General features: G+C 41.2%; 1 protein-coding gene across 8 annotated transcripts in view; it reads right to left on the bottom strand.

Annotated features, from left to right (window-relative positions):
• Positions 1–12,587, bottom strand: part of agrn (agrin) — a 254,683-nt gene that overhangs the window by 183,116 nt on the left and 58,980 nt on the right. For 6 of the 8 annotated variants that reach the window (XM_044209939.1, XM_044209931.1, XM_044209933.1 and 3 more), the window contains exon 3: positions 3,394–3,414. The exons of the other annotated variants lie outside the window; for them this stretch is intronic. In XM_044209939.1, the coding sequence (XP_044065874.1) occupies positions 3,394–3,414 (21 nt within the window). The remainder of the gene's footprint in view (positions 1–3,393; positions 3,415–12,587) is intronic. 8 annotated transcript variants of the gene reach the window in all.

The raw sequence follows: 12,587 nt of genomic DNA, 5'->3' as shown, positions 1-12,587 counted from the left end.
AGAGGGTCAGGATGGCCCTGACTACATAGAGTTTTTTTGTTGGACTGATAGATGAGGATGTCTCCAATCCAAGGCTGGGCTCCTGGAGGAGGGCCGGGGGCCTCGCTCTGACCTCAAAGAAAGAGGCAGAGAGGAAGCCAAACAAGAGAAGGAGTGAAAGGGACATGACAAGGGGGGTGCCGATGATGAACAGTCAGCAATAACATAAGAAGCTGCTGCTTGCCTGGCCCAAAATGGACAGTCTCAACTTAACTCAACATGAGAATAAACCACTTGTGGAACAGCCTCAATTAACTGCGCATTCAACATGTTGCAGATCTACAAGTCAAAGTAACTTTTAAGAAGTAATAAAGTAAATTAACCAGCCAACAAGGAGCGCCATTATCTCCTTCAATCATCATTAAATGAACACCCTTGGTTCACAGATATTTCAGCCGATACAAAAAACACATATCAAACATTGTCTCGACATCAAGATCACAGCTGGGAGTCTCCAAGTCGAACTATTCACAGTATTCAGCGATCTACTCTATTCTTAAAGTGAATCACTCCATCTCTTTCACATGGTCATTTACTTTTAACCCTGCAAATCGATCTCTTTGAATTAATCAACAACCTTAAAAGAGGCAAAAAGCCAGAAAACCTAGAGCGCTTAGTTAAAAGAGGGCAAAAAGAAGAAAGCCCTTTCCCTACATGTCAGTTCCTTTGATTTTCAGCTCTCAGTCAGAAAGTGTGCCTTTGCAAACAGTCCAGTGGGCTATGTCTAGTGGCCACTTATCCACCAGCAAGCTGGATAATATTGAGCATACAGCTTCTCATTTAATAGGAATGACACTTACCCTCTTGGGAACAGAAGGCTAAAGAGCCAGAAGCTACAGGCTGTAACCCTCCAAACACCTGATTACTGCACAGACTGACCTCCCAAACCAGACAGCAGATAATTGCACCCTCTTGCATTTTAAAGTCACATTAAAAGGGCTTATAATGGAGTTCTGGCTCAGAAAAAGGGAATCACTGGAGCAGACAAGAGGAACAACGGATCTGTCTTTGGCTAGGGAAGGAAATTGGTATCTGCTTGATTCATAGCTAAGCCTACATAAGATGTCCTCTCCACTGGTGTGTATTGTTAATGGTGTGATGCTTTGGAAAATGGCCAAACTACCTGTTCCTTGTTGAATAGGGCTGCTTGAGGAAAATGCCAGGGTGAAGATAATAGGGTCTGTTGATGATGAGACCCACGCAGCTCATAGCAGAATGTGTTATTCATGTTCTATCACTGTGACAGAGCACTGAGAAAAATGTCCTCTCTGACAATGCAGATGTGACAAAGGTCCAGCAAATGGTAGAAAAACTGAAAATATCTTACCCCACTAACTCCACCCCCCATCCTTCTTATATTTTCAAATTAAAATGAAGCACAACATATGGATCAAAGGGTAAAGGAATGCATGAGAGATAAAGCAAAAATCATAAAAGATTCACAGCACAAAGAGAAAATCAAAACAGAAGAACGATGTTGTACGCTATGGAAGCGTATACTGGACTATATTGAAATGATAATGTAAACCTGAAAATGAAAATGTAATTCCACAATAGCATTATAATTTTCCACATATGCATGTGTTATTTGAGTAAAAATGAAAATGCAACAATCCAATTTTCATTTTCATTTTCACATACTTGTATGGACGTTCTATGACTCTATTAAAATGAAAATGGAAAAGCTGTCCGACATTTAATTTTCAAAGTTGTAACCCGCTGTACATTGGACAATATACAAATGATAATTCAAATTTGAAAATGAAAATGAAATATAATGTAACCTGATTTTCCATTTATGCAAGCAATGTTTAAGTCTGCTGCTTAACTAGTCAGCAGTCCTATTAGCTGTCTCTGCCCGGGCTGGGAGCGCAGAGCATCGGCTGAGTGATGTTGTTTACACCGTTAGCACAGGAGCTTTGGACAGCCGAGAGGAGGAGGTTTTCAGGGCCGCCATGGAATACAGTACCAAGGTCATTTACAGCGGGTCCCTCCACGACTCTGACTCTGACGACAAAGACATGGCGGGTAAAGGCAAGGACAGAAGGGGCGTCAAGCAGTAGAGGAGTGAGAGAGAGGTCGGGCATCAGTCACTATCCACCTTGAGGTCTGAGTGGGCCGGCGGGGTCAGGAGTAAAATCCAGCTAGAAAAGCACCTCGGTAAAGTTACTGTGTCTTTGTCGTCAGAGTCCTGACACCCAAAAACAGAGATATAAGGAACACCTGTGCCTTCCCTACTATGACATGTTAAAATGTCTACTGTGAAAAAGGCCCATTGCCTCATAAAATTGTGTTGGCTAACATGTTAGAAGTCAGTTCCTTACTTACTTACCTAACATTAACAATGGCTCAGTTCTTTTCAAGGGCCCCAGTAAGCCGTGTGTGACAGTGACCCAGCATGCAAAACACCAAGAACCCTGAAACTGAAGCAGCTAAATGGCATTCAGCCATCATTAATTTTATTATTTAAACCTGTGCTTTTCTTACTGACATGTCAAATTGTCTAGTGAAAAAGGTGAAAGTGAAATTCTTCTGCCCAAGCAAAAAAAAAAATCTATGTATACTTACTTATATACTTGAATAGTAGCCACTTAAGAGTTAAAAAATGTAATTGTTTTTGTTCAAAATGTACTCTCAAACACAGAGATCCACCAAATTTAGAAATATGTAATATTGTTTTCCATGATTTAATAATTTCACAAAACATGAAACCCATTTGTGCTGCCATAGTTTGTCCTCACTCTGCAGGCAGCTTGACACAAATGTGGCTTTGCTGTGATAAATTTCCCATGGCAGCCCTAATTACACCACAGAAAATTACATACATACAGTATGTATGACATGAGATTACGGCCCTTAATTCTGTCAGGAAGTATCAAGTACATAAAAGAGCAAAAGGGCTCCCATCTCAAAATGTTAAAGGTATTTTTCATGCATGCAACAGGTGAACACTGTCACAGCCCAGGTGTATCCTCATGCAACTCACATACAAATCCTTCCCATACCCTACTAAATCAGACACATACTGTACACAGACACAGACACACTCACACACTTTTTTTTCAGACACATACCTCCTGGGTGTTCTTCAATGGTGTGTGTGTGTGTGTCTATATGTGTGTGTCTGTATGCGGCATTGATCTTCAAGCTCCTCGTATTGACTCGTCATTTTAATTAGGCCTGCATCAGAGAGAATGCTTCAGATATTATTTGCTCTTATGAGATAAACTGTTTAACCAACTATGCAGCAGGATGATAAAGTTTACTCTCTTTCCGCAAAGTTGATCAGGACACATGAAGATTAACCACCTGTTAGCAAACTGACGAAGCAGTGGAAGAGTTTGATGTGCTTACCTGCAATTATATATTTGTGGGCTTCAGAAAGCAAAGAGGGAAAGAAATAAGAAATAAAAAGAGACAGTTAGTGAAAGTGAAAGGAAGATCTCAAAAAACACACAAGACATATCAGAATGTGTACAACTTTGGAAAAAAGTGGGGGCCTGAAGCAGAAAGAGACAGGATAGATGAGTGACAGGAAGTAGATGAAGGAGGATGATGAGGAGAAGTGATCACGAATCACGAAAGGAGTCTTTTTCCACGTAATTAAAGTAATAATCAGTGTCACAATATATACAATCACTTCCATCTTCCATCTACAGTATTTTGAATATTGCTGAGGTACAGAAATGCAAAGTTGCACAAAACTTTGGTGCCTATAGGCCGGTTGAATTCAATGGTCCAAAGCCCAGCACCGACAAAGTACTACAATTATGAAGATGGTATACTTGAACAAACCCACCCACCTCAAACACAAGAAGCAGAGATTCACCACAGACACACAAAATCATAAATCTTGCTCATCTCCTCTATCTCACTCACACACAGGCTGACACAGGCCAGTCAATCTACTTGCCCAGCTGTTGTCAGCTGTTGTCCCATGATGCAGATTGATGGTGAGCAGTGTTGAAAAGGCATATGAGAGGCTCATCCATAAAAGATTTGGCTGGCAGAAATTGGGAGCTATTTACCAGGGAATAACACAAACCACAGAGTTCCCTCCATCGATTATTAACCAGGCACACATGGAGACATTCTGTCTGTGTCCTGCCAGTAACCCAGATCATTCTGCACAGAGAAACATATTGACATCAAATCAAAAAAGTCAGCAAAAAAGCTACGGAGCAGTACCAACGAGAGATACTAACAAAAGAAATTTACTTACAGGACCAAATTGTTGACCTAAAAAATAATTTTCAAGATGTTAGTGACCACTCTGGGTACCATATTAACATCACTACATTAAGATAATAATAAGATGACCAAGTAAACCATTTTTCTGAAAGATAAGTTAGTTAGATAAGATAGTTGTGCTGTTGTTGGACCAGACCTCCAGTTTTAAGCTGAGCTAACATTAACCTGGAGCTGAAGTAATTGGTGCATTTCAACCCCAACATGTTTATCTAATACAACATTAGACTACTTAGCTTAGCTATGGTTATTTTACTCAAATCATTGTGTTGTTTAGTAGTTATATGCCACAATGTAGGCATGTTTTTTCACTGGGATAGAAACCGAGATTTGGCATTTATTTGATGTTATATGGTAACAAAGCTATCAGGCCTGAAACATGTCAGACAGCAGACTTTCAGCTAGCAGTTATATTTATCTTTTTAAAACATAAAAAAATTACCGTTGATTGTGTGTAAAGTATTTTATCACAGTTGAAAGTTTCAGTATGGTGACAACACTAATCTACTGTGAAATACCCCTTTAGTTTGTCCAGCTGGTCAAAACAGCCTACTTCCAGGCATGTTTCATTCCTGTTTCATTAAAAGTTATTCAAACACCACCCCAACAGCAGTCGACTACAAAAAAATCCAGTATTCTGCACAATAACCACAAACCCTGACAAAACAGGTGTTTGGATGGGTTTTGTCCCGGGGCGGGTATTAGCCGAGTGTCAGCTCTCCTCCTCTGTTCCACCCTCTCGCATTTCTCTCGTCCTGCTTTCTCTGCCCTTGTCTTGATCCTCATTATTCCACACTGGGGTCTTTGGGGGAGCAAACTGTCTATTATCCAAAGATGGAGCTTAAGACAACTTAAAGCTGAGGAGGAGTGGCTATTTATTTGGGTTGAAAGACAGAGAGAGGAGGGAGTGTGTGTCTGGCCTGGCATTCCCATATCACTTAAGCTAATGTGATTAAGGGTAAGCGAGAGGGGGAGTTAATTTAGCTCAGATTGTGTTGGTTCTAAGTGATTCGTGTCAGGGAGAGTCGAGGGGGGAGAGGGAGGGATGTGGCCAGTCACAGGACTTCCTTAAACACACACACATGTATGTTGATCAAATAAGAATGGGAGTGTGTGCAAGCTTGTTTTTAGAGCCTGGTACCAAAATTAGTACACATGAATGCGCACACACAAATGCTCATTGGTACCACCCAAGGTCAGAAAATAGTTCCTTTTATTAAATTTCACCATACTCGCATTTTTTTCCATTAAGCTGTCAAAGCTGTCATTAATGCAGCTCCAAATCCCTGTGAGCCACCTTGGGGAATTCAGGAGTGATTCTCTCTTTGTTCTGTGAGAAATATTTAGTGGTAATTTATCAGAAAACAACTGAGTACAAAACCAAAAGCAGTGATTAATGTATAGCAGAAGAAGATGGAAATACCCAAAATATTTTTAAACATGTGTTGTCATTACGACTGGCGTCAGGACTATTGACATCAACCTTGTGAGAAGGAGACATAACCACGTGGCCCTCGTTTCTCCATCCACCATGGTAGCATAAATTAGGAAGGTAACTTGTTTTAGATGGATGCCAATTTCTGTTGAATATGTGCTTTCAAAACTAAAAAATGTGTATGTTGGGGTAAACAGTCCTAGTCTTTGTAAGATTCAAATATTTTAAGGCCTGTTCTTAACTAAAAAGGCAAAAAACTTAATCAAGGGACAAGGGGCATGATGACTGATGGTTTACTTGGGCAGCTGGGGTGCTGCTATAGAGGTAGACAGCTGTGTGTGTGTGCATGTGTGTGAGCAGGGCCTCAAACATGGCAGATGGACCCATTGGACTCTGAATGGATTTTTGCATGTTGCCACCCACACACACATTATATGGACAGACACAGCATGTCAATGGCACTTCCAACTAAGCTCTCAAACAGCAAAAGCTTGTTCTCTGTATCAAACGTTTTTTCTGGAGTGAGTATTTAAAAAGTGGAGGAATACATATAGAGGCACAAAGAAAAAGATTCAGCATTCAGCACTTCAACATTAAAAAGCAAACAAAGCAGGCCTTAAATTGTGTCCCACATCATACATGCAGCTTTTTCTCTTAATGCTGTACAGATAAACACATGTAAAGACTCCTGTCAAAATGTGTGTGTTTGTAACAGGGGAAGGGAGTCTTTGTTTGCAACTCAGTTGTATGCTGACAGCAAAAAAAAGAGACCCCCTCCTCTAAGAATACTGTTCCTTCTCAAAAGGACTCCCGCACTCCCCAAAAAAGGAAGGATTTTATAGACAGGAAGAAAAATGTGTTATCCCTCCCTCTCTTCTCTAGCTCTATTGTACACTTTCAAATACCTCCCTCTGTTTTCACATTGGTCAAGGCTTTAAGTGGGAAACTCTATTTGCAGAACAGTGGTAGTAAGTCAGTCCGTGGCTCCAATAATGAACCTGCTTCAAATGCTTAATAACTGAGTCATAATTGTGGTTGTGTAGTTGGTATGGTGTGAAACACAAAACCATTTTGTCAATTTAAAAAGTTAACCGCTTTTCCACAGTCTGTCTTCTAATTGTAAGCTAGTAGTAGACATCATCAGGAGGAATAAGCAGCCTTTTCAGATCCCTGATTAAAAAGGATGTATAGGAGCTTCAGGCAACATATGTGAGTCTGGACTGGAGAGCCTTTAGGTCATCCACAAGCAGAGCCAAGAACTGGCAAAGGGGGGAGATTTCTAAGGGACTTCGACCAACTACTGCATTTTCTCACACGCAGGACACTGTAGGTTGTTAAAAGTCCTATCAGTTTCCAGCTGTGAGGTGTATACAACCCTTTCACCGTCCCCTCCTTTTCTCCACCACTTGAATAAATAGAGGCTGAGAAATGGGCCGGAGGGTGAGACAAGAAAAAGGAGGGATGGATCCCTTTGGTTTATGCAACACATCCTTCATGTCGCCCCAATTTACGTGGCCTTGGCGGACTTTGCCTCAGCTGACGGGAAATGAGGCTTGAGCTGTTGAGGCCACGAAGAGTGAGATCCACCATCTCTGCCTGTCCTCATGCTGGCACCATTTGGTGTTTATCTATTTTCTAGATATAGTGGCGGAGGTGAGTTGGATCACGGTGTAAAGCATGTTTCTCTGCGAGAGACACAGATTAGGAATGTGTGACTGTGTCCATAAAGAATTGGTAAAGGCTAGCTTAATCTCAGAGCACAGCGGGCACTTAAATTTTGTAATGAGTAATTTGCATATGCAGCGCAGTGGCACCGTGATTATATATAAGAGAAGATAGAAATGCAAAGAAGGTCTCCTTTCACTCAAGCAGAATCTTTTCACAATAGTGTAATTTCATGCCACACAAATCTGCAGCTCCTCTGTGGGCCTGCGCCTGCCTTGATTAATTTAGTGTGAGGGAATTGATTAAACACTCCAAAGCAGACACCAAGATAGACACCCAGGAAAGACTGAAAAAGCCACAGCTGTAGTGAAAATAAACACATGATGAATAAAAACATTTGAATCTCCAGCCGCCTCAAAGGCTCGTCTCTTTGTGAGTGTTATCCTTATTTTGACAAGGGGGCCGTGGACCCTTCCTCCCACTCCCAGTCTGACAGTCTATGTATGTCTCCATGCAGGCCCTGCAACAGTCTGCTGCTTTGCCCGTGTTGAAAAGTCAAAGGAGGGAGCTGCTGTGATATGAAGGGGCTCCATGTTAGCGCTCCTCGTCTGTGGTCCATTTACACCAAACTCTACAACTTATGGCATTATGGGAAGGCTGGAGGCTGACAGCCCCCACGTTCCTGACATTTCAACTGTGGCAAGAGATGACTTTCTCCTCAAACCTTCACACTGTACAACCTCAAGATGCGTGTGGAGCCTCAGGCCGTGTCCACACAAAACTAAAGCAAAATCTGAATCTGAAATCTGAAAGTAAAAAATCTGAAAACCAATCCTTCGCTGTTGGCCTTGGTCAGAAACAGAACAATATGTAAATGAGAACAACTAAATTGGGAGTTTGGTTTGAAATACAATAAAAGACAGCTAGTTTGGACAGTTTATTATAATGGAGTTTTCAAATGTATGAACATATTTTCTGATGTGAAAGGTATGTATGCATCAATTTTGCATAAGAACAACCCAATCTTGGAGCAGCAACAAGAGGATGGTGAGCTTTCCGACTGGCAGTGTGTGTGTGGGGGTTGGATTATAATGTTTTTATTTGTTTATAGGGCCACTAGATCTAAATATTTGTTGTAGCCTACTGTATATGAGCGAAATGAAGATCCAGATCCTATCATTCACCTTTATCTGACGGCTTTTGTTGTTGAGGAAGGTCAGTGGTGATGACTCGAATACTAACATGTCCTTAATCTTGTCAAATGCTCATTTCTCATGGCGAAATTTAAGAAGAAAAGTTTTTTTTTCATCATACACACTTGCAACATACAAAAAGTTACAAAAATATTTAACTACCTGCTTGGTTTTGTGCGAATATCTTGCACATAAATTTGCATTTGGTGTGGAAATAGATAAAGAAAAACAATTAAAGAAAAAAAACACTAACTTTTAAGGGGACACTACATCAGTCCACAAAGTTCCATCTCATATTAAGCTTGTCCAGTGTTCCCTGTGGCAGTTAAGCAATGAAGACTTTCTCTCAGATGCATTCATCAAATGGATCAGCACCATGAGTCCACTGCTAAATGCAGGCTTGGCATGGCCGAACTTTCCAATGGGCCTTGCTACTTAATTCAACCAAGCAGTTAATGTTGGCCTGGTCAAAGTCAAAAAGGCACAAGAAATTAAAAGTACCAGAGCCATCCATAAAGCAATGAGTCCAGTCTGGCTTCCCAGTCCCACCGATGACATCACTGAATCCTCAGCCCATTTTAGTATATGATGTCCCATCCTTCACCGCCTCTTCCCTTTAGATAATTCCCACCCCTATCAGAAACACAGCCTTCCCCCCTTTTAGTGAAATAGGCTGATCCATTAATGGCTCCTAAAGCTCTAACTATTAGAGGAAATGGCTTTTAATTTAGCCAATTAACAAGCTCGTAAATTCATCAGCGGAGCGAGAGATTCACGGAATTAGAGAGCAAGCATGAGAGTGAGGGAAAATGAGGGGAAGACAGGGACCATCAGCTGTCCCATGAGCCACGTTGGATCCTCTACAGGGGTGTAATTATCAAAAACATACATAAACAGAGGACCAGAACATTCGGTTCGAATCAGGGGGGAACCTTTGATCCAATCATGAGAGATGAGAGATCTGAACTGATGATATATGCAGCTTGAAGTTATTAGCCGGCAGGCAGAGGACATGCAGAGGATGGTAATTGAGAAGTGTGACGTCCTTGGCTGTTGAGGGTTACAGGCACTTGGCAGATGAGGGATATTATAATTTGATTCATGTCTGCCCACTAGCAGAGAGGACTGTGAGATCAGTGGACTGGTTAATGTAGGAGCAGCCTGGTGTATTTAAAAGGAAAATGTCTATTGTCCAGTCAGGATTCTTACTGAAGCAAATTGGGCAGGAAAGGCCGTCACACCCAAAACTGAAGACATGTCACTACAAGAAAACAAGAAAAAAAGAGTCTTTCAACAGATAAGAGGTGATGGTGGGTTGTAAAGAGATACGCATTCAGCATTCTTCACCATCATAATATTCTGTATCTTTGGGTTTTGGGCTGTGGGAAATTGAGATTATTTTTTTTTTTACATTTTGTGGATGAAATGGATGAGAGATGTTTAAACGATTAACAGATTAATTTCAAGAATAATCCACAGATTAAACTGCAGATTAATTGCGAAGGGAAATAGAAAATACCTAAGGTTCTGGTTTTTGTATCGTTTTTATTTTTGTTTGTTTCAGTTGTGTTTCCTTGAAAACAGAAAAACTGCTGCCACTCTTGTTTAAAGACTCTTATCAGATTTTTCTCTGTGTTTGTCAGTGGGGGAGAGATCATAAATGTTTTTTAAAAATTAAATATTCTTTTCCAGTACAAATCAATACTGTATGTTTAAAGACTTTTCTCAAATCACTACTTGATACTAGTAAGTAATCTGCCTTGTTTGAAGATACTGACACCTACTTATCTTGACTACTAACATGTAAAACTGAAGTTGAAATGAACATTTTTCCCAACCCAAAACGATTCTCTGAGCATGAATATACAGGACTTATTAAGATGGAAATTTTCTGTATTGTAATGAAGTTTAATAGCAGGTATTGTTTCTACTTTCAATGAATGCACCGCAGCTCTATCTGGAGCCCAACTGACATGTCATTTATATCCATAAACGTCAGGGTCTTTAGCCATTAGACATTGTCTCTCTATTCTCCAATGGAAAAACAGAATGGGACGTGGACAAAGCTGCTGTTTTTGTCTTGTGTGGGCCAAGATAAAGCACCCAGTGAAAAGGTTGCCATCCATCTTCATCCGCCTGGCATATGCTTTAGTTACTTCCGCCCTCAATGTAGCCTGTCTTTTTCTGCTCTCCCTATGTATGTGTGTTTGTGCGTGTGTGTGTGTGTTGTAAGTAACATCGAGGTTAATGAAGTGCATCCACCTCCCTTCCTCCCCAAAATGAAAGAGACTTCATTAAGCAGTCGCTACCTTTCTGTCTTGGTAATACAAGCATGCACGCACACACAGAGATACCTGAGGATGGCATTCATAGCTGTACCCTCAGGGCAATGATAGAGGTGCCTGCATATGTCCACAGACATATTCAGTCAGTCCTGCCGCTATGGCCCTAAATTCCATACATTTCCTCTGCTAAACCAGATACTAAAAATGTTCTTGATGGGTTTATTGTTCACTCTGGTTTCCACTACAGTTTAACTGAGCAAGCTGTACAACCTGTAAATTCACTGACTGTCCTTGATTGGAAATCACCTCCATAAATGCCAGGATTTCCATGACCAGTGGGGGGTATATTCAATGCTTATTCTCTCTTATATTTCTCAACAGTTCATTAGGTCAGTCTGACCATGACTGGTGTTGAACGTATGGAAAATCAGAAAAAAGTAGAGGGAGGAACCATGTCGCAGTGGTGATATCAGCATCATGTACTGACATCCTGTATCTCTTTTCCTCTCCCTCATCACTGTCTTTCTTTCACCCCTGTCCTTTTCACTCTCTCCACCCCTTCCTCTTTCTCTCTACATCCTTTCATCTCAACCTCCCACGCATTTCAGGTCACCGGGGAAGCAATCGTCTTAAGTGTTCTGGCTGACAATGAGAGCTGATGAGAAACCTTCCTGTGAGTGTTGGCTGGCTAAGGTAAGCTCCTGATCCACCCTGTGCTGCATACAAATGAAGGAAGCTCATCTATGCCTTCTCTTTTCTTCCTTCTTATGCTGGAAGTTTCTACCTAATTATAAATCCCTGCACAAGACAAACAAAACTCACTTCCTCACCTTAAAACCGAGGTGCATCAACAACTAAAACTACAAAGGAAGAGCCAATTTGCCTACTTAAGGAGTTGATGCATGTTCTCAAGAGATTATATTTATTGGCACAAAACCAACCTGAGAAACGATGGATCTCAATTCTGTTCCAATTTGCTGAAATTGGTCCATTACATTTCCAGTTTAATCCAGAAGGGCAGTGTCTATATCAATGTCAACATACATCCCTCACTCTAATCTCTCTCCAGCCCCCTTTGAAGAGCAGGTCATTATACGTGATAGAAAGTATCAGCCACAAAGGCGAGACGTTGCTGACTTGGCGTACCTTTCCGATAATCCTCTTGGCTCAGGACAGTGGTTCAGCCATTTCATCTAAAACACAGGACAACAGAGGTTGCCACAAGCAGGAGATTAAACAAAACCCAATCTGAGAATGTGGAAAGGAACTTTCCTCCAGCAGCTGCTGAGCAGTTTGGCTTTCAGTCGGTTGATTTGTTAGATTTTACATCTACATCAGTCTTCATTCATCCATTCAAACCAGCTGTCGGAATTCCAAACAACCACGAGCAAGAATCTGAAGCCTCTAAACTGCTCCGAGCATGACTTCACCCATAGACAAGTCCCTGCATAGCCCAGATCCTCCACCCTGAAGAAACCTGCAAGCATTACGCATGAATAATGACTCCACTGACAACTGTGGTCGTTGGAAGATGTGACATGGTAAAAACAAATGACACGTATGACAGTTTGACGATTCCTGCTGATGGTAACTTGATGAACTTCTTTTTACTTGATGCTGGCATCAGTGAATCAATCTTGGTGGTGCTTCCTTTCTTTCTGAAATGTGTCATTAAACAAACGTTAAGTGCCAGCAGACAAACTGAAGGCAGCAGGAACTGCT

The sequence above is a fragment of the Siniperca chuatsi genome, linkage group LG10 (assembly GCF_020085105.1).
Source record: "Siniperca chuatsi isolate FFG_IHB_CAS linkage group LG10, ASM2008510v1, whole genome shotgun sequence".
NCBI lineage: Eukaryota > Metazoa > Chordata > Actinopteri > Centrarchiformes > Sinipercidae > Siniperca > Siniperca chuatsi.
Note: the sequence above shows the minus strand (reverse complement) of the source record. Positions and strands in the feature narration are given on the sequence as shown.